A 22239-nucleotide genomic window follows, 5' to 3' on the forward strand; every position below is an offset into this window, starting at 1 on the left:
GATGGATGGATGGATGGTCCACACTGCTCACGGACCCAGAGTCCCTGGAACCGGGTCCGTGACAGAGCTAGATCTTTACTAAAAAAATACTGACCTGCACAGCTTGGACAGAAGACATATATATATATACACATATATAGAAGCTGAGTGTTCTGTGCAGTAATGCCTTTAATCTGCTTGACACTTTATACAACATCCCCATTCACCCATTCAGAGACATTCACACTGATGGATGCATCAAAGATCAGCTGGGAGTTAGTATCTTGCCCAAGGATATTTGACTTGTAAACTGGAGCAGCCATGGATCGAACCACCTACCATCTGATTGTCTTGATGCAGCCTCAATCATCCAGGTAAGTAAATCTCAAAAGGTTGATCCTGTTCATCTGGATGTTTTCAGTGGGAGAAACGTTTCGTCAATCAACCAAATGACTTCTTCAGTCTCAGCTGACTGCAGGTTTCCCCAACCTTATAAACAGTACATTTGCATAATGACTGAAATGCTTTGATCAGTGGTTGTTAATCAGTAGATGTTGATCAATGGTCACGACAATTTGCATATTAATGATCAAGGAACTGACCTCGTAGATTTAAGAATTTTAGCAACAATAGTGGCACTCATGTCACTGCTGTAGATGCTTGAGAGGAGTTAGGATGTCATTAAGCTGACAGAAGGTGCTGTGTTTACATTACCTATACCTCTAGAAACACATCCAAAAAATGGCTTTTCAGTTCAGTATAAGAGAGTCAGTGTTCTTCATGACTCATGAAGGAGTTAATCTGGCCTCCTCCAGAGACCAACATGTCTCTTCTCCAGAGACTTGATCTTGATCTTCTCCAGGGAGAATACTTCTGCATGGCACCTTCTAGGTAAAGAGATGGAAATGTGGGATGCCAAAATAGCATAGGAAATTTTGCTCTCCATTTATGCAGCTGATTATCCTAATATACCTGACACTTTTTTCATGCTCTCTTGATCTATGAAGGAATGTCACTTGGAGCCTGGTACGACTCTAGCCAACTCTGCTGCCACAATCCTGAAGTCCACAGATTAGTCAGAAACATTTGTCTGTCCCTGATGAAGATTTAATAATTTTAACAACATTCTTGGCATTCATGTCATAGCACACACACACACAGCCAAGCCCTTTCCAGAAGTGCTCATCCTGTTTGCCTTTGTTCAACGGCAAAGGAGCAGATATGGGTCCTGCTGATGTAGTCTTTGGTTAAGGAACTGCTATGGCTCTTGCCAGGTCTCCCAGAGTAAATGCCCATCTCCTTGAATCTCTTGAGTCTGTGCTGGGAGACACAGCAACCCATCTGGCAATGGCAAGTTGCCATAACACCAACCCTAACCAAATACAAAACTAGCAAAACGACACTCAGAAAAGATGAGGAGGGAACACCCCACTAGTGGCCTCCAACTGTAAAACCATTGTGTTTTGTGGTTTCATTGTGGCCCCTCTAGTACACGTGTTTTAAATTTCAATTACATCAGAAAAGCTGAAAGTGCTACTGACCAAATCAGTATTGGAGCAGTGTAATTCACTTGATTCACCGATTACAAAGTGTTCTTTTATTTTTTATTTTTAGCAGTGTATGTACCCTATCAACCTTTCACAGAGAGAGAGAGTGAGAGAACATTTTGGGATGGAAAAGAAGGGTGGTGTCTTGTCTGTACTTTAGATTCTGATTAGTTGTTGTGGTGTCCTGGAGGCCAGGGAGCTGCTGGAGCTGCTGTTCCCTCCATTCTTTATTTGGCCTCAGGTCTCATCAGTGCTCATCAGTAGTGGGCATTTGTCATTTGTCTCTCACACACACACACACACGCACATGCACACGCACACACACACACACACACACACACACACGTGCGCGTGCACAGAATGAAGCTTCAGACAGAGTCAGAGCTGCCACTTGCAACAGGAGGAGTGGTGACAATGGTCTATTGGCCAGGCATGGTGATTTGTGACGACAAGTTGGTATGACTGGCAGCTACAATAACAGCAGGCCAGCTACAGCAAGCAACAGGGTGTCACTACAGTTCGTGTTTGCAGCACAGGAAACAATGACAAAACCACAGCCACTATCTTTAACCAGACTCATACACTGATTTATGGGTTAGCACTGGCCTTTTATTGACTGCAAAGTGTAAAGCACTATTAGCATTACACTGTCTAGTCAGTGTCGTATTACACTACATATTACAACACAAATGTGTTAGGTTAAACAAACAGCACATTTTTCTTTTTTAATAGTCTTACTAATGCACTATTCATTTCTTGGTGTAAATGCATACTATAACATTAGTCAATACGTTCTCACTCCCAAAGCGTAACATTTTACGCTAGGTGACAAATCGTCAACATATTACGTTTTCGGCTACCCACCACGTTCCTAAATGACGACCTCGGAAAAATGAGGAAATATGAGAACCGTATGGACTCAATCTACACATGTTCGCTCTTTTTCTTCAAATCGCTTAGAAACACGCTATTTAACATCATTAAAGTCATGGTTAAGGTCAGGAAAAAGGTTATGGTTAGGGCTAGGGATAAGGTTAGGTTTAGGGCTGGAATACAGGGCTGGAACGTCTATTACCGCGGGAGCGTCATTGCACTGGATTTCAGCCATAACCCACCGCGTACCATAAGAACGCCGAAGGTCTCCTTTCGCGTTCCTCAGGAACGCCGCGGGACGTGACAAAACGTCGGCATGTTACACCTCGGGAGTGAGAACGGGCTGCATTAGTATAATGCAGTAAAAAAATAATAATGACGCTAGTAATACTCCTTTTAGCTACATGAGGTAGAAATGGATCACATAACAGGTGTTTTTAAAAGCCTTTAACAAGGTGAAATGACAAGGGCACGCACACACAAGGGTACACAGCAAATCCAGCATGTCCAAATTAACACTGTCAGATTTGATTTCACAATTACAACTTTAAAGTGTCTATATGGGTCCACACCAGAGAGTGTTCATTTAACTCTTTTTGGAGAGTTGGTACGTTAACTCTGATTTAGTGTTAAACACCAAATCTGTCTGGAGTTGATCATTTAACACTTACTAATGCTAACTAGGTGTTAAGAGTTGATATATTAACTCTCAAAGAGTATTTTAGTTTAACTACGTAAGAGTTATCTTCTAATTAATTTTACTGTTCTGAACTTCTAGAAATTTCTTTTGGAAATAAACATTTACTAAAAAGACGCAATGGTTTTTGAAAAACATTTATTCTGAACTGTGCACCACAATTTCAAAACATTTTCTAAAGATGTAACAGTGTACATGTTCTCACTTTCATTAGAATTTTGTTTATCAAAAGGTCTGACATAGGTGAGCTGGTAAATGCAAATAACAGCATTCTCATCACTTATTTCAATAAATACAAAATACAATATGCATGTCCTTCATTCATCACTTCGTGGAACTTCAACGCACTTCTCCTCTCCCCCATATTCCATCTTCACAAGCATATCCTATGTGGAGATTGGATAAAAATTAGCTGACACTAATTAATGGCACAAATCAATTGCAGCACAGTAAAAAAAATGAATCCTTTTTGTATTTCCCCAAAAGACAAGGACACAGGCAACAGGTAATACTGAACTAAATGTAAAACCTCATCCATTTTCATTTTTACCTAAACCGTGTGCACAAAACTCTGGAGGGATCTAAATGCTAACGTAGAACCGAGTCAGGACGTCTGCTACTGCTGTTTGCTCAGGTTTTTTATGGGAGATCGTTTTCAGGCTTTAAGTAGCACCATTATACCAACATTTCACATTCTAGACATTGTTTTAGGTGTATTTGACCAAAAAATTTAACTGAAAATTTACATGCAAGCTTTTTTTCAAGGCTGTTGTATTTGCCCGCAAACAATACCTTTCAGCTAGCTAAAACAGAATATTATGCTATCAGCGAGCAACACGGCTAATGCCTTTCACACAGCTTTGTCTCAACTCCAAAGAGCCACAGAAGTAAAAGCTAATAATAATAATTGAAACAATCTTTGAAAAAATGACTTACCAAGCATGGCAAACAACTCAAATATGTGGAGCAAAATGTTCTGAAACGGCTTCACTTCAGCTTCGATTGGAGCCTATGGTGCTGGGGGCGGAGTCTGTGAATTTACTCTATTGGTGTCATAGCCCCTGTAGGAGTTCAGAGTTAAGAGGTCAAGAGTTAATGTTTCCATTGTAACACCTCCAGATTTGACATAGAAACACTCATTTTTAACACTCGATTTTAACTACTATCATTTTACACCTCAGAGTTACATTAAAAGAATTTGACTCTACTTAGAGTAAAATTAACTCTACTTTTGCAAGAAGACTACTAACACCAAAACATTTAACACTTTTGAATTTGCTTTGTAGGAGTTTGTGTATTTTTAACATCATGCCAAATTTTTAGTTTTACTTAATGTACTATCACCAAAAGTAGCCTAATTCACACCCTGTAAATGAATGCGCCTTCACATTGCTCCCCCTAGTGGAGCCGCAAGACATTACCACTTTTCTACCACATTTCTAAATGCTGCTCAGGGACACTACCACTCGTGGTTGCATCATCCACGTGACAGGCAGGGGATCATTACGGCCGCCCAACATCCGGTGGGTAATTGGTCGGGAATCCGTTAAGCGTCCACCATTCACCGTCAGGGATGAGACAGCCATTTTAAGTGGCTGTATCTGTATATACAGTGGGAATAAAACCACCCAAAAGAAAATTCCAGACCTTTATATTGGCCAGTCTCCACCACTCATTATATGTTATGTGGTCATGTGAAGAAACCTTCCTTTGTTGACAGGAGTCTACTGTACATTAATTGACACTTGAGGAGGATTTGGATTTCCTGTGTTCAACTCTTAGCATGTTCTGATAACTGAATATTTCCTCTCATTGTGACTGGTGTAGGTAAGTCAGTACACCTTTGCCATGTGCAGCTACAGAGAGAAGAAGGCCGAGCCTGTAGAACTCCTTCAGCTGGATGGCTACACGGTGGACTATACTGACCCCCAGCCAGGTAACGGTGCAAACACACGCAGCGGCACAGTGGATGATAACATGCAATGTCCAAGGACTAATTTCACAGTTTGACTTCCAAATTGGTTGACATACCCATAGTACTCTGCATGACTGAAAACTCCAACAGTGTTCACTTAGGTCTGTGAAGCCAAAGATAAGTCTCAGAAATATTGATGGATTTATCCGTGGATATGAAAGGAAAATCATGGTTTTATTTGCACATAAAACAAATAGAATTCACATAATTCCAAGTGTTCAGAATCAGAATCAGAAAGACTTTATTTATCCCCAAGGGGCAATAAGTGTTGCTCCACCTAGCTTCATTCTGAACAGAGGTCAGACCAACCCAACTAATTGTTGCTTTTGGTTTATGTTGGGAAGAGAAAGGGAGAAAACAGAAGTGAAAAAAGACACTTTATCTATCCCATATCTGTGAAAAAAATAATAATAGTAATTAAAATTATGACAATAACATCTGGGGCAGCATGATATTGAGGTGATTAACAAAACGTCCTGGGTTTAAATCCAGGATCTGTCTGTGGCCTTTTTGTGTTTGCATGTAGTTTCTATCCAGGTACTCCCCCTACAGTCCAAAGACATGCAGTTAGTGGGTTTAGGTCAATTGGGCTACTGGTGAATATTTGTAATGTTCTTATAATGTTAACTGGTTTCCACACCAAGTGTTCTTCGCTTGTTTATTTTTCAGGTCTAGACGGTGGCAGAACATTTTTCAATGCAGTAAAAGAGGGTGACACTGTGATCTTTGCCAGTGATGACGAGCAAGACCGTATCCTATGGGTGCAGGCAATGTACCGGGCCACTGGTCAGTCCCACAAGCCCGTCCCTCCGACCCAGGTCCAGAAACTCAACGCAAGGGGAGGCACAACACCACAGCTCGATGCACCTATATCTCAGTTCTGTAAGTTTTCAGCTCTCATATTTGTATTTGCCTTTAAGTTTTTAACAAATTCTTGGTCAAAAACAGGATTTCACGGTCCACAATTTTTTTTTTTATGATTTGATTTTCTGGCACTGATACTGGCTCTGTCAAATTTCTTTTTTTAATCACTCAAATTTAAAGAGAGAGAGAGAGATGAGAAACAGATTTTATTTTGTGGGTTTTTTGGTCTTAGCTGCATCATGTCTTGTTCTGTCTTTGTCCTCACAGCGTTATGCTTTCTAAACAACAAAATTATTATCTTTAGTCCATTTGGGTACTGTTTAGCTGCATGTTGCTTGGCTCTTTGTAAAAGTGTTGGTGGCTTTGCTGTGTGTCTTTATGTTTCTCTGTTCCTTTTTCCTTCTCTTCTCATCCTTTTAAACCCTGACCCTACTTTTAGCTGGATTAAGTGGTAAGTGCTTTTTCCCTTTTCTGTCTCCTCGTTTTTGTTGCTGATCACTCTTGCTGCTTTTAGAACGCAGTCTTCTTATCACGTTTCTGCAGGCTGAAATCAGATGATTTGCCTCTACTTTTGTGTTCACGTTTATTATCTGTGAGGCAGTGGATGGATCAGGCTACAAGAATGTTGCACAACAGACCAGGTTTTGTATGTTTTTTTATTGTTTGGTTTTAATAGAGATAAAAGTGTTTCTAGTTCTTAACAGGAATTGTATTAGTAGCCTTTTCATTACAGTACAAAACTCCTCCTCATGTGGACAACATTTGGATACTGTGCAAATATCCTCTGGCACAGCCATAAAAACATAGATGTTGTAGTACACTGCATCAGTTTGCGTTTTCCTCAGATCCTGGTTGCCTAGAAACAAGCAATAACAGAAGAAACAAAGATGTTGACTGTAAAAGATAATTGTGTTTTTTAACCTTATGCAAATTAGTTAGTACAGCTGGGGCCATGTCAGATTGGAGGGGGCGCAAATGAAAGCATAAATTAATTAATTCATGCAGAGTCTGTGCTACATGGTAGCAGAAGCAGTGAGTACATTTTTGTATGAGTTGAGAAAACATGCGTAAACACATGAATTATCATGTGTTTATGTTTGTACTACTTACACGTTTTCTACAGATTTTCATTTTGATACAATGAATCCAGTCAGACTCACACTGGTGACATTGACCTGTTTTAGTTTTATAACATTCAGTTGTTATGTGACGAGTGGCTAACATAAAGAAATGTCTCTAGAAATCTGGTAGTTTATTCCCAGCAACTAAAATGCACTTTATGAAGATCTAAGCAGTGTGCCATTCAATCTGACTGTGAAACATTCAACAGTTATCATTATACCAAACAACCTGTCTACCTATAAACTAGTTACCTAATCAACAGGACATAAAATGCATGTCAAAGTTTCAGAATTATACGCAGTCACAGTTGTGCCCAGAAGTTGACATACACTCATATAAGCACACGTGTCATGGTAATTTGGGGTTTAAAATGATTTGCTTGAACTGTTTGAATGGTTGGCTTAGTTAGAAGAGCAACCGACTCTTAACCTTTGGCTCATGGGTTCAAGTCTCCACTGTGGACAATGAAGTGTTTCAAATAAGTGTACAAACGTTTCTTATGCACTATGCTAAGTTCTGGAATAAGACCCCAAACAAAACTGTTGCCCTCAGAATGAGAAAATTGGTTAGGATGTCCAGGAACCATCAAGGCTTGCCACTGATTTGAAACTGCTTTAACACCAGCTTCACTGTCCACAGTGAAGTAAGTTTTATGTGGCTATGGACTGAGATGGTGCCACACCAAGGAAGAATCAAGCTCCAGCTGCTCAAACAGAGAAAAGCGTTATTGTCAGAAAAGATGAAGATTGACCTATTTGGGCACAATGACGAGGAGTAAAGGTGCAATTTTTGGTGCAATGTTAATGGTAATATGAGGCCGTTTTTCTGCCAGTGTTACTGGTACATTGCACAAAGTAAATGGCAGACAGAATAATGAAGATGAAGAAGGAGGTCTCCAACCTCACCTTAGATCAGCAGCTTGAAAGTTGAACCTTGGAAACAGCTGGGTGTTGGATAAAGCAGGCTTACATTAAGGTTCTGGAATGAACCTTAAGAGTCCCGAACTCGACCATAAAAATTAGTGACTATTCTTAAAAGCCAGATCAACCAATTTAAATGAATTCTATCAGTATTTGATATTTATTTATTTTTATTTTTATTTTTTTTGCCTGTCCCGTTTGGCTCTTTTGCCATCAGAATTATTGTCTAAAGGCGAAGAAAGATGCCCAACGGATTTACTTTACCAAATTGACCATCCCAGCCTTGACGTAATGGTCTATTTGATTCACCTTTTATTGTTTATTTTATTTTAATTTTACTTGTTAAATACGGGACAGACTTGACTGGGGAAAAGAAAGGGGAGAAAGGGCAAAAAACAAAAAACAACAAAATAAGCAGACAAAAAATACATATATCAATCACCTGGATCACCTGTTGAGAAAGAAAGAAGAGAAAACAAGCAGAAGAAAGAAAAAAAGAGCAATATAAAAAAACAACATCATGATGATCTATGGGAATGTAACAGTAAATACTAAATATTAAACATTATTGTGCAGCACGTAGGATCGACAGCGCACAGTGTGCTTTGAGGTAGGAGCCAAAAAGGGTGTAGTTTGTGTGTGTGAGCACCCGTGTGTACACCTGTGAGCATGGACGCGCTTGTTTTTAAAAGGTTCCTTCATTTAATGATCTGCTAGAGGGTGTGTGTGTGTGTGGGGGGGGGGGGGGGGGGGGGGGGGGGGCACAGCCCCGTCCTCCAGGGCATGAAGCAGGTATGGAGGAGATCAAGACTCCAGACATCCAGAGGCCCTCAGAACACAAGAGACCAAGGAAGACCAACAGAGGGGCAGCTGCGCCACTGTCCCAGAAAGAGCTGAGGAGAGTCCCAGATGAGGGGATTTGATATTTGACCAGCCAAGAAGTCTGGTCTGATATCCAGCCACAATTATGCCAGAAGCTGATTGATGGCTACCAAAAGCATCTGGTTGAGGTGCAACTTGGTATGGGACACATAATCAAATATTAGTGGGGTGTTTGTTGATATGTTTAAGCCGTTCTATATGATTTTGACCCTATGAACTAGAGAAACTTCAAATTGAATCCAAACTTGTTCACGTATTTCTTATTTTAAAGAAATTACATATTTATGGTATACAATCATTCCACTCAGGAAAAAGAACAGTTCAACTTACCACGATGTTCATGCCTGTAAGGATAAACTTTCAGCTGTGCATGTCATGTCAAATAATCAAAGACACTGTAGTCTGCTAGGATAAGTGGGTATTATCCCACCACTGCATTTCACACGAGCCTTTGTCTATTAACTTATACACAAGCTCACATATATCACAGCATGTTCGTTCTGGGCTTTATTCTAAGAATTACAATCATGTTGTCCACTGAATTTAAACCCTGAAGCAGGAGAGGCAGATCCCTGTCCCCTCAGCTCCATGTATACTTTACAGTTCTATATATAAAGATCCACAAACATTGATTCCTGTACTTTTATTCTTACAAATTTTCACAATCCTATTAAAATATTAAATATCAATATTATGGCAGTCATATTTTAGAAGGGTCTATCACCTCCAATAAGGTACATGCAATATAGTGGCAAGTTTCTCGTCTAACCCGTTTCACGATCACTGCAGTTCCCCTTAGTTTGACTATCATACAAATGTGTGGTGTCGTTCTCATACATGGTCAAAAAAAGGAGGTCTTCTCTTCTGCATGTACACATATTAGCTAAGCAGAAGCAGTTACGCCGCATTTAAATTTTCTAAGATACACAAATCTCAATAGTGTGATAAAGACATGAAAATACTGTTGGTAGGGTTTGTGAATTACTCATCGAATAGAAGTAATCCCAGCTGGCTGTCAGCACTGAAGCTTTCCAAATAGTAAATACCAATCTGACATTAACGTTTCCTTTATCCTATTTTCCATCACTCCTCTTCACCTTCTTTACTGCCTAATAAAAAATAAGTTCTTTTTCGTTTGCGTTTTTGTTTCCAAGTTTGTTGTGGAAACATTTACAAATCTGTGAATGTGGATTTTAAAATTGTCAACATGATTTTACAAGTGCTACAAAGAGCCATTATTTGTGGAATTTTAACTTCATTTCAAATTCATTTTAAATGAACAATAAGAGTCTACAATTTCACTGTTACACAATCATTCTGTGAAAGGTCTACGTAGTGTTGAGAGGAATTTGAAGAACACTCTGCATTCAAATTGTAGGTAGAATTGCACTAAAGTCAAATAAAACTTTCATCAGCAACGTATTTGTGTTTGTCCTCACAGACAAAATTATAATCTGTGGTTAGTAAGAAACTTTAACCCTTTAAACCGGTCGGAGCGGGCACGCTCCGTTTTGCATAACTATTTTTAAATCCTGGTAGCTCTGCAACCACGTGAGCTAGAGCAATCATTTTTTTTGCATATGAAACCGGAGGAGTTGTACTTACATCTTATGCCATCAGCTTGTCTCGGTCACAGTTTCCTTCCACATATAACTTTGCAAAAACTGCATAAAAAGCGCTTGCAGCAAAAAAAACATAATATTCCAGAAACACGCTTTGCCGATCCGATCAGCTGTTTGTAACACTTCCTAGTTGGAATTGACGTCAGCGTGAACTATCGCATGTCCGCCATGACCTGCCCGAAACCGGAAGTGACGGCATTTTCGTGGAAATGTAGTTTTTTTTTTACCATCAGGGCCTCATGAGCCTATACTGGTGTTTTTAAAAGTTATGTTTGACTTTATGACTTTCTGTGTCGTTTCTGGGATGCTTAGGACTCATATTGCACTGCTGGAAATAGTTTATTTTGATGCATATGCTGCTTTTTTGCAAATTTGCATTATAATATTTATTTTCGTTTTTCCTGCAGTGTATAAAAATTGGTGTATTTAAAAAATAAAACTATGAAGACACTCAAAATAAATTTCCTGTGGTGGGAAACTATTTTGTGCAACTTTTTTGTATTTACTGTTTTGAGGGATAAGCCTCTTAAATTTCTCTAACTACAAATATATGTTAAAAAAACAAAAACGATTTTAAATTTTTTTGTAGTTTATATCACTTTTTTGCAATTTATGTAGTTACTATGCACTTAATGCAGACATATTATTAAAATTTGGGCTATAATGGTTGTATTGATGTATAGCAACTTGAAATGCTCCCAAAAATGGCTCCACAGCATGTAAAAATATAATATAAGCTCTGACGGACTCTGACTTCTATGGTAGGTCTTAAAGGGTTAAACAAAAACCCTGTTATGGAACATTTAATCAGACACAAAAATAATTCTTCAGCAAGATTTCAATATAGCATAAAACAATTACCATCTTAAAAAAAATGGTTTGAGACCAATACACCTAATGAAGTGTAAGTAAATTTACTGAGCAAGTTGTTTCTGACACAACCACTGGATTCCCACTGAGTCCCAGCAGCTGGTAATTACCAAGGTATAAGTGCCAAACTATGAATAATACAGTGTGGTTACTGCACAATTAAACTGGGTAGCAATCAGTCAATGTTACCAAATAGCTATTTGCCAGTTCACACCTGGAACGGAGTAATGAATAATATAACATCTTGTCACCCCCCAGTGGAATTAGGTGGAGAAAACCAAGATCGGGTGTACTGGTGCAAAAACACAAATAAGAAAATTACATGTTAGTATTTAATCTCCAGTTTGTTAAAGATCATTTGCCGAGAAGTCCTTCCTTCCAGAAAAATCTTTCATTCTTTCATTGCATTTACATTTTAATATGTTTCTCCATCCAGAAGAGTCAAGTTATGACATAGTCACAATCACAACACTGGTTTGTTTGGGTTTTTTTTTTTAGATCCAGCAACTTTTCTTGTACCTACTGGGAAACTGGAGAAAACAGCTTGTAACAAAGTTGTTCATTGGTGATATTAGCTAAGCTGTTTGAAATGTTACAGTTGAAAATGCAAATATGAATGCTTGAAAACATGACAGGCAAATGAAGGATGTATTTAAAGGGTGCAGCAGATGACAAAAAGAACTTGCTTAGTGTCATATTGACATATCAGCATTTGTCATTAACTTCAAATCCTGGAATGCCATTTGAGATTGTTCTGGCCCACATTAAACCCATATTTCATTTTATTGCCTGTAACTAAACAATGATTTTGTTTATGTTTAGGTTAGCCTTAGAATTAATTATAATTTACTGTCTTTATTAGTCTTGACAAATAACACAGAAAAAGATGCAGCAATGCCTAATATCTATAAACATTCACTGCCCTTCAACAGAATATTGAAAAAACGTGTTAAGTTTAATAATTACTTCCTCTGAACTGTCAGCATGTATATTAGACCCCATTAAATGAAGAATGAAAGAAGTCTCACTATTCATAAATAATTCCGTCTCCACATCCAACACTTAAAAATGATGGATGACAACATGACCCAGTTGTCTGAGCTAATTATTAATTAATTAATAATTAATTAATTATAATTAATAAAAAATCTTGAAAGAGTTATTGTAAAACAGCTAACAGATAATCTGCTGATTAATGGCTTATTTGAGGAGTTTCAGTCAGGATTCAGTATTCATCACAGTATAGACGCAATAGTCAAGGTTATGAATAATCCTCTTATGGACTATTTGGATTCATCTCTATTGTCGGTTAATGCTGTGCTGCTGTCAGGTTTTGGACCCAATATGCAGGACTCTGGACAAGTTGAGACATGAAATCATTTTAACTTTATTGCTGATTACTTGCAGAAGATAACAGAATACCAAAGCTGGAACCGGAGCAGAGCAAGCAAGGGAGGTGAAGGGAACGGAAAGGAAACACAGAGGAACACAGGAATACAAACAAACAAAGGGTTTAAATACACAAAAGTGAAGACACCCGGAGAGAAACAGCTGAGCTGAATACACTTAATCACATAATGGAAACCAAAACTGAACACAATTCAGAGGACAAGAGACTATTAGAATAAAACAGGAAAAGCAGACAGACTATGACACACCAGCTTGACTTAGACAAAAAGGGAAACAAACATGGAGACATGACTGACTCGGGAAAACGAGACAAACTACAGGGCACAGTGGGACAGGACAAAGAAAGGGACACAACTGGGGAAACAAAGGGAAAAGGGAGTTTTTCCTTCCTATGTTCATTAAGTGATTACTCATAGAGGGTGGTCTGATTGCTGGGCTTTTCTATCTATTATTAAACTGAATTGAGTTGAATATGCCTGTTGTCAGAAGTATTTCAGGATACAGATCCTGCACCAGTAATACATAAATGGCCTCAAAGCCACCCATCTTGTGTACTTGTGAATTGTTTTCTTTTGGCTGTTTGTTTATTTCCAAAGGTGTTGCCACGGTGAATATTCAATTCAATTTTTAATTCAATTTTATTTATATAGCGCCAAATCACAACAACAGTCGCTTCAAGGTGCTTTATATTGTACATTAGATCGTACAATAATAGATACAGAGAAAAACCCAACAATCATAAGACCCCCTATGAGCAAGCACTTTGGCGACAGTGGGAAGGAAAAACTCCCTTTTAACAGGAAGAAACCTCCAGCAGAACCAGGCTCAGGGAGGGGCGGCCATCTGCTGCGACCGGTTGGGGTGAGAGAAGGAAGACAGGATAAAGACATGCTGTGGAAGAGAGACAGAGGTTAATAACAGATATGATTCAATGCAGAGAGGTCTGTTAACACATAGTGAGTGAGAAAGGTGACTGGAAAGGAAAAACTCAATGCATCATGGGAATCCCCGGCAGCCTACGTCTATTGCAGCATAACTGAGGGAGGATTCCTTCTTCCTTCTCTCACCCCAACCGGTCGCAGCAGATGGCCCCGTCCCTCCCTGAGCCTGGTTCTGCTGGAGGTTTCTTCCGGTTAAAAGGGAGTTTTTCCTTCCCACTGTCGCCAAAGTGCTGCTCATAGGGGGTCATATGTTCGTTGGGGTTTTCTCTGCATCTACCGTACAATATAAAGCGCCTTGAGGTGACTGCTGTTGTGTTTTGGCGCTATCCATCCATCCATCCATCCATCTTCATCCGCTTTATCCGGGGCCGGGTCGTGGGGGCAGCAGCCTAAGCAAAGAGGCCCAGACCTCCCTCTCCCCAGCCACCTCCTCCAGCTCATCCGGGGGAACACCAAGGCGTTCCCAGGCCAGCCGAGAGATATAATCTCTCCAGCGTGTCCTGGGTCTGCCCCGGGGCCTCCTCCCGGTGGGACATGCCTGGAACACCTCACCCAGGAGGCGCCCAGGGGGCATCCTTACCAGATGCCCAAACCACCTCAGCTGGCTCCTTTCGATGTGGAGCAGCAGCGGCTCTACTCTGAGCCCCTCCCGGATGGCCGAACTTCTCACCCTATCTCTAAGGGAGATGCCAGCCACCCTTCGTAGGAAGCTCATTTCCGCCGCTTGTATCCGCGATCTCGTCCTTTCGGTCACTACCCACAGCTCGTGGCCATAGGTGAGGGTAGGGACGTAGATCGACCGGTAAATTGAGAGCTTCGCTTTTACACTCAGCTCCCTCTTCACCACGACGGACCGGTGCAGCGTCTGCATTACTGCAGCTGCAGCCCCAATCCGTCTGTCGATCTCCAGCTCCCTTCTCCCATCACTCGCGAACAAGACCCCGAGATACTTAAACTCCTCCACTTGGGGCAGGACCTCATCCCCGACCCGGAGTGGGCACTCCACCCTTTTCCGGCTGAGAACCATGGCCTCAGATTTGGAGGTGCTGATCCTCATTCCCGCTGCGTCACACTCGGCTGCGAACCGCTCCAGTGCAAGCTGGAGGCCCTCACCCGATGAAGCCAACAGAACCACATCATCCGCAAAGATCAGAGATGAGATCCTGAGGCCACCAAAGCGAAAGCCCTCCGCCACTTGGCTGCGCCTAGAAATCCTGTCCATAAAAATTATGAACAGAACCGGTGACAAAGGGCAGCCCTGGCGGAGCCCATCACTCACCGGGAACGAGTCCGACTTATTGCCGGCAATGCGAACCAAGCTCTTGCAACGGTTGTATAGGGATCGAATGGCCCGTAGCAATGGGCCAGACACCCCATACTCCCGCAACACCTCCCACAGGACACCCCGAGGGACACGGTCGAATGCCTTCTCCAAGTCCACAAAACACATGTAGACTGGTTGGGCAAACTCCCATGCACCCTCAAGTATCCTCGAGAGGATGAAGAGCTGGTCCAGTGTTCCGCGACCAGGACGAAAACCGCATTGTTCCTCCTGCATCAGAGGTTCGACTAGCGGACGAACTCTCCTTTCCAGCACCCTGGCATAGACTTTCCCGGGGAGGCTGAGGAGTGTGATCCCCCTGTAGTTGGAACACACCCTCCGGTCCCCCTTCTTAAAGATGGGGACCACCACCCCGGTCTGCCAATCCACGGGTACTGCCCCTGATCTCCACGCAACATTGCAGAGGCGTGTCAGCCAGGACAGCCCTACAACGTCCAGAGCCTTCAGGAACTCGGGGCGGACCTCATCAACACCAGGGGCTCTGCCACCAAGGAGTTGTTTAACTGCCTCAGTGACCTCGCCCCCAGAAATTGGCGGGTCATTCCCCTCATCCCCAGACTCTGCTTCCTCCTTGGAAGACGCGTCAGTGGGATTAAGGAGGTCCTCGAAGTATTCCTTCCACCGCCTGACAATTTTCTCAGTCGACGTCAGCAGCGCTCCGCCAGCACTATACACAGTGCAGGTAGAGCACCGCTTTCCCCTCCTGAGACGCCTGACGGTTTGCCAGAACCTCTTCGAGGCAGTCCGAAAGTCTTTTTCCATGGCCTCTCCGAACTCCTCCCACACCCGAGTTTTTGCTTCAGCCACTGCCCGAGCCGCATTCCGCTTGGCCTGTCGATACCTGTCGGCTGCCTCCGGAGTCCCACAGGCTAACCAAGCCCGATAGGACTCCTTCTTCAGCCTGGTGGCTCCCTTCACCTCTGGTGTCCACCATTTGGTTCGGGGATTACCACCACGGCAGGCACCAACCACCTTGCGGCCGCAGCTCAATGCAGCAGCTTCGGCAATGGAGGCGCTGAACATGGTCCATTCGGACTCGATGTCCCCCGCCTCCCTCGGAATGCTGTTGAAGCTCTGCCGGAGGTGTGCGTTGAAGATCTCGCGGACTGGGGCCTCTGCTAGTCGTTCCCAGCACACCCTCACTACACGTTTAGGTGCACCAGGTCTGTCCAGCGTCCTCCCCCGCCACCTGATCCAACTCACCACCAGGTGGTGATCAGTTGACCGCTCAGCCCCTCTCTTTACCCGAGTGTCCAGAACATATGGTCGCAGGTCTGGTGATACGATTACAAAATCGATCATCGACCTACGGCCTAGAGCGTCCTGGTGCCACGTGCACTTATGGACACTCTTATGTTCGAACAAGGTGTTCGTTATGGCCAAACTGTGATTAGCACAGAAGTCCAATAACAAAGCACCGCTCGGGTTCAGATCAGGGAGGCCGTTCCTCCCAATCACGCCCCTCCAGGTCTCGCTGTCGTTACCCACGTGAGCATTGAAGTCTCCCAGCAGGACAACAGAGTCTCCAGGTGGCTCACCTTCCAGCACCCCCCCCAGGGACTCTAAGAAGGCTGGGTACTCCGAACTGCCACTCGGCGCATAAGCGCAGATGACAGTCAGGACCCGTTCCCCGACCCTAAGGCGCAGGGAACAAACCCTCTCGTCCACCGGGAAAAACCCCAACGTACCGGCAGCAAGCCGAGGGGATATTAAAATACCCACCCCAGCCCGCCGCCTCTCACCAGGGGCAACTCCAGACTGAGACAGAGTCCAGCCCCTCTCCAGGAGACTGGTTCCAGAGCCCAAGCCGTGCGTAGAGGTGAGCCCGACTATATCTAGCCGGTACCTCTCAACCTCACACACTAACTCAGGCTCCTTCCCCACCAGAGAGGTGACATTCCATGTCCCTATTGCCAGTCTTGGCAGCCGGGGGTCAGTCCGCCAGGGCCTCCGCTCGTGGCCGCCACCCGGCACACAATGCACCCGACCCCTATGGCGCCTCCTGCAGGTGGTGGGCCTGCGGGAGGTTGGGCCCATGTCTCCTCTTCGGGCTGTGCCCGGCCGGGCCCCATGGACTAAGGCCCGGCCACCAGACGCTCGCCCTCGGGCACCCTCCCCGGGCCTGGCTCCAGGGCGGGGCCCCGGTAACCCTATCCCGGGCAGGGTAAACTGTTCCCTCTGTGTTTTTTTCATAGGGGTCTTCTGAATCGCTCTTTGTCTGGTCCCTCACCCAGGACCAATTTGCCATGGGAGACCCTACCAGGGGGCAAAAGCCCCCAGACAACATAGCCCCTGGGATCCCTGGGACACACAAACCCCTCCACCACGATAAGGTTGCGATTCACGGAGGAGTGTTTTGGCGCTATATAAATAAAATTGAATTGAATTGAAATTAATTGACAAGGTGTTTCTGTCACGGCGAGTGAGATGAGCCGTGTGGAAAAATAAAGGAGGATCCAACTGCAGGCACTTGTAAGGGTGAGAAGGTGGTTTATTAAGCACAAAACTAAAAAATGGACAAATACCAAATGGAGGAAGGACTAAACTATACTGGTAGAGAAGGATGCCACAACAAGGATGTGCACAAGTGTATGAAAAATTTGTCTGACGGACAGCTCACCCAAGCACAGAAAAACATCCTTGCTAAAGGGTTGAACTTTGCTGTGGCACTGAGACAAATCCCGCTAGTGGAGCTGATCACAGCCACAGCAATTCAAAACAACTGCATTGCAGATGTAGAAGCAGAGCAGCTACGGACCAAAGTTTCGGCCTGTCTCAGCAATGCAAAGCCCCCAGCATCCAACGTCACCATGGAGGACAGGAAGGCACTCACATCACTTAGTGATGACAACAATATTATCATCCTTCTGGTAGACATGGTAGGTGCACAGTTTTGCTGAACCAGAAAGACTATCATGAGAAACGTTTGTCACTATTCAGTGACAAAAATATTTGTGAGCCTCTGAAACGAGACTCAGGAAGTGGCTACAGGAAGAGTGCGATAGACTGTCTGAAGCAGTTAGAACAAGACAAGGCTATTGACCGGACCTCATACCAGGCTGTACCCAGGGGGAGCTACACTAAGTTTGTATGGTTTACCAAAGATACATAAACAGGGAGCACCTTTAAGACCGATTGTCTGCATGATCAACTTGGTCACCTATAACATCTCTAAATTTCTGGCTTCGATCCTCAAACCGCTGGTAGGCAGCTCTGAACACCACATCCAGAACACCCTGGATTTTGTTGAGAAGGTGAGAGATGTCATTATGGCGGCAGATGAATCCATGGTCTCGTACGACGTTACATCTCTCTTCACTTGCATCCGAGACACGGAAGCGTTGGAGGTAGTCCTTAAGAGATTTTGGATGACCCTAACCTCAGCAGCAGTACAACTCTCAGCACCGACCAAGTGTGTTTGAACTGTGTTTTAATTCCACCTATTTCACATACAAGGGTCAGTTCTACAGGCAGTATTGGTGTGCCATGGGTTTCCCTGTTTCACCCATCATTGCCAATTTGTACATGGAAGAAGTGGAAAAGAGGGCTTTGCTATCCTACCCTGGAACACCACCATGTCATTGGTTCTGGTATGTGGATGACACCCGGATGAAAATCAAATCTCAGTTCACGGATCACATTGACCAACACATCAAATTCACCAGGGATGATATGAATGGTGACAGGTTAGCCTTCTTAGACTGTGAGATTTCCACCAGTAATGGGGGACATCTAAAAGCTGATGTGTACTGCAAACCTACACATACGGATTAGTATGTAGTTAGGGCTGGACCAGGTGACCCTGAATCCTCCCTTAGTTATGCTGCAATAGATGTAGGCTGCCGGGGGATTCCCATGATGCATTGAGTTTTTCCTTTCCAGTCACCTTTCTCGCTCACTATGTATTAACAGACCTCTCTGTATTGAATCATATCTGTTATTAACCTCTGTCTCTCTTCCACAGCATGTCTTTTATCCTGTCTTCCTTCTCTCACCCCAACCGGTCGCAGCAGATGGCCGCCCCTCCCTGAGCCTGGTTCTGCCGGAGGTTTCTTCCTGTTAAAAGGGAGTTTTTCCTTCCCACTGTCGCCAAAGTGCTTGCTCATAGGGGGTCATATGATTGTTGGGTTTTTCTCTGTATCTATGAAGCGCCTTGAGACGACTTTTGTTGTGATTTGGCGCTATATAAATAAAATTGAATTGAATTGAATTGAATTGAATATTTAAGGGTTGACTCTCATCATCCACTGGAGCATAAACCTGCTGTTATCAGGACACTAAATGTAAATGTGGTTATCCCAGCTGAACATTTTTCCAAAGCTGCGAAGGTGCCTAAAGAAAGCTCCAGGCGATCCAGGAGAGAAGGACAACTGCTGCCGAAGCAAAAACCCTTTGTGATCCCTTATGTGTCAGGAGTATCGGAATAGCTGAGGGGCATTTTCTCTAAACACATTGTCTCACGCTGTGCCAAAAATTGATCCACCCCAAGGATCAGGTCCCTGGCACAAGCAGAGTAATATAATTTACGCTGTTAAGTGCCAAGTGGATTGCCAGTGAAACCAAACAACCTCTGGCAAAGCGGATGGCACAACACAGCACAAGAGCCACTTCGTCAGGCCAGGACTCTGCAGTCTATTTACAGCTACAGGCCAGTGGACACTTTTTCAATGATGAGGATGTAACATCCTGGACAGGGAGGAACGCTGGTTTGAGTCAAGGAGGCCATTTACGTGAAAAGGGAAAGACCATCTCTGAATCGAGGAGGGGGCTAAGGGTACATCTGTCACCATCTTACAATGCTGTGATTGTCCCCAACTCTCTGTGAATGGTACTCATGGACATTGATCAGTGGTCTTTGATCAGTGAGCTTTGATCAGTGTTTGTTGATCAATGGTCATGATCATTTGCATACTAATGATGAAGAAAGTGACCTCAGCCCATTTTTGCCAATAGTGCTAGTTTCAGTCATTATGCAGAGGTACTGTTTAAAATGTTGGGGAAACCCGCAGTCTCTTGGATAACTGATGAAACATTTCTCCCACTGAAAACGCTACATCCAGATGAACAGAATCAGCTTTTTGGAATAAACAGTAAGTGTTTATTTATAGTTTATAGTTAATTGGAAAAAATTAACAAAAGAGGATACAACCAAAACTGAGAATTAGATTATGAAAAACAAAGTGAGATACAATACAAACTTAAAATGAACAAAGATGCAAAAGACATGACCCCTCTGGAGATTCTTTGATGTAACTTTATTTTTTTAACATGATTTTATAGAACATGATATATTCCTACCCAGCCAGCATGTATATATGGGCCCCACCTGGTTTTTGCTCGGGCTGGATGGGTACTATGTGGGCATGGGCTCAAACTGGGCTTTTTGTATGGGGCCTACTTTTTTCACATTAAACCCATATGGGCAATCCAAAGTGGGCACTTTTAGTAGGTCCTAGCTGGGTCAAACATGGGAAACACTTAACTTGGTTCAAAATGGGAAAGACACGTAGGACCCACTTGGGTTTTCCACCTGGGATAGGCATGGGCAAACACAGTCATTTAAGGATAAGGTGCTGTTGTTGTGTGCCCCAGGTGGGGCAAAGTGAGGTAATCAATATATTTTTTTAGCACTGATGACACAGGTGGGGACCACCTGGTCAAACTATATGGGTCGCACATGGGCAAATGCAAGTCAGACCCGGAAAACATGTCTATGTGGGCCCCATATGGGTTATGTTAAGTTAATATGGGCATATATTTTATGTGGGCTCAAGATTGTTTAGTATATATGGGACCCACTTGGGTTTCTCACATTAAAGCCATATTGGCAAAACCAAGTGGAAAATATAGTAGGTCCTTGCTAGGTCAAACATGGGAAAAACGTCACTTGGTTTAAAATGGGAAACACACGTATGGCCCACTTGGGTTTTCCACCTTGGTTAGACATGGGCAAACATAGTAATTTAAAGAAAAGCTGTTGTTGTGTGCCCCATATGGGCAAAGTGAGGTAATCAATATATATTTTTAGTACTGATGACACAGGTGGGGCCTACCTGGTCAAACTATATGGGTCGCACATGGGCAAATGCAAGTCAGACCCAGAAAACATGTCTATGTGGGCCCCAAATGGGTCATGTTAAGTTAACATGGGCATATATTTTACATGGGCTCAAGATTGTTTAGTATATATGGGACCCACTTGGGTTTCTAACATTAAATCCATATGGGTGGGCATCCAATGTAGGTCCTAGTTGGGTCAGTGATGGTAAATGTGTGCATTGATCCAAAATGGTAGCACATGCTTATGTGAGGATTCTTCTTCTGTGAAGAGCCAGAGAAAGTGTTATTTGAAGAAAGGAGGATTTATTCCAAACAAGCCCATCACAGATTGCACACAACCCAGGGAGTTCTGAAAGTCAAATTGTAAAAAGAAACCAAAGAAAGTATCAACATAACTCTCTTTTATAACCTGCAGACGGCACCCATTGGGGTACCATTCTCTAACAAATCACCCTAACTTTAACATATTTGGCACAACCTCAGTCTATCACTTTTGCTCTCCTTACGTACAGTCAGATGTTCTTTACCCTTCATTTTTGACCCTCTCAGTATTTAGCCTTGGCTAGCGAATGTACTCAAAGTCCATGTTGAGACCTCAAGATGTTATGTGTTATCAGACACTACAACCCAGCTGTCAAGTGAGACCATAGGAACGTTGGTGTTTTTGAACATTCAATGTTACTCAAAACACTCTTTACACTATTCCAAATAACTGGTTTGAAACTGGTTACTTTTTAATTTTAGATTTCATTTTAAGTACTTAATTTGAACTTTCAGCGCTCTGCATGGTGAGGCTCAGATAAGATAAATAAGGACTTCATGATTCTTCTTAGGTAAATTCACTTGTCACAGCAGCAATAATAAGTGATTAAAACGGACACAAGAGTAGAAAAAAAGAAAAGCAAAAAATACAAATAAAAAACCCGACAAAACAGACAAAATCCAGATTTGGCATTTGCAAATTAAGGGTAACTGGTTGTTCAAACAATTAAGGCTATTTACTTGAGCAAATATACAGTTGAGGATTTTTAGTAGATCAGACACACTCTACTGTATTAGAGAAAAGACAGTTAGCTACATGGAAGTTGGAAGTTTTGGTTAATCAGATCCAGTAAAGCTCCTGAAGTATATTACT

General features: G+C 42.8%; 1 protein-coding gene across 2 annotated transcripts in view; it reads left to right on the top strand.

The window, feature by feature from the left end:
- LOC102788571 (calcium-dependent secretion activator 1-like) overlaps positions 1 to 22239 on the top strand; it is a 243993-nt gene that overhangs the window by 85158 nt on the left and 136596 nt on the right. For both annotated transcript variants that reach the window (XM_087850444.1, XM_087850445.1), the window contains exons 10-11: positions 4924 to 5032; positions 5741 to 5953. In XM_087850444.1, coding sequence (XP_087706570.1) covers positions 4924 to 5032; positions 5741 to 5953 — 322 coding nt within the window. The remainder of the gene's footprint in view (positions 1 to 4923; positions 5033 to 5740; positions 5954 to 22239) is intronic.

The sequence above is a fragment of the Neolamprologus brichardi genome, chromosome 13 (assembly GCF_056152115.1).
Source record: "Neolamprologus brichardi isolate AB-2024 chromosome 13, ASM5615211v1, whole genome shotgun sequence".
In the NCBI taxonomy this organism is placed as follows: domain Eukaryota; kingdom Metazoa; phylum Chordata; class Actinopteri; order Cichliformes; family Cichlidae; genus Neolamprologus; species Neolamprologus brichardi.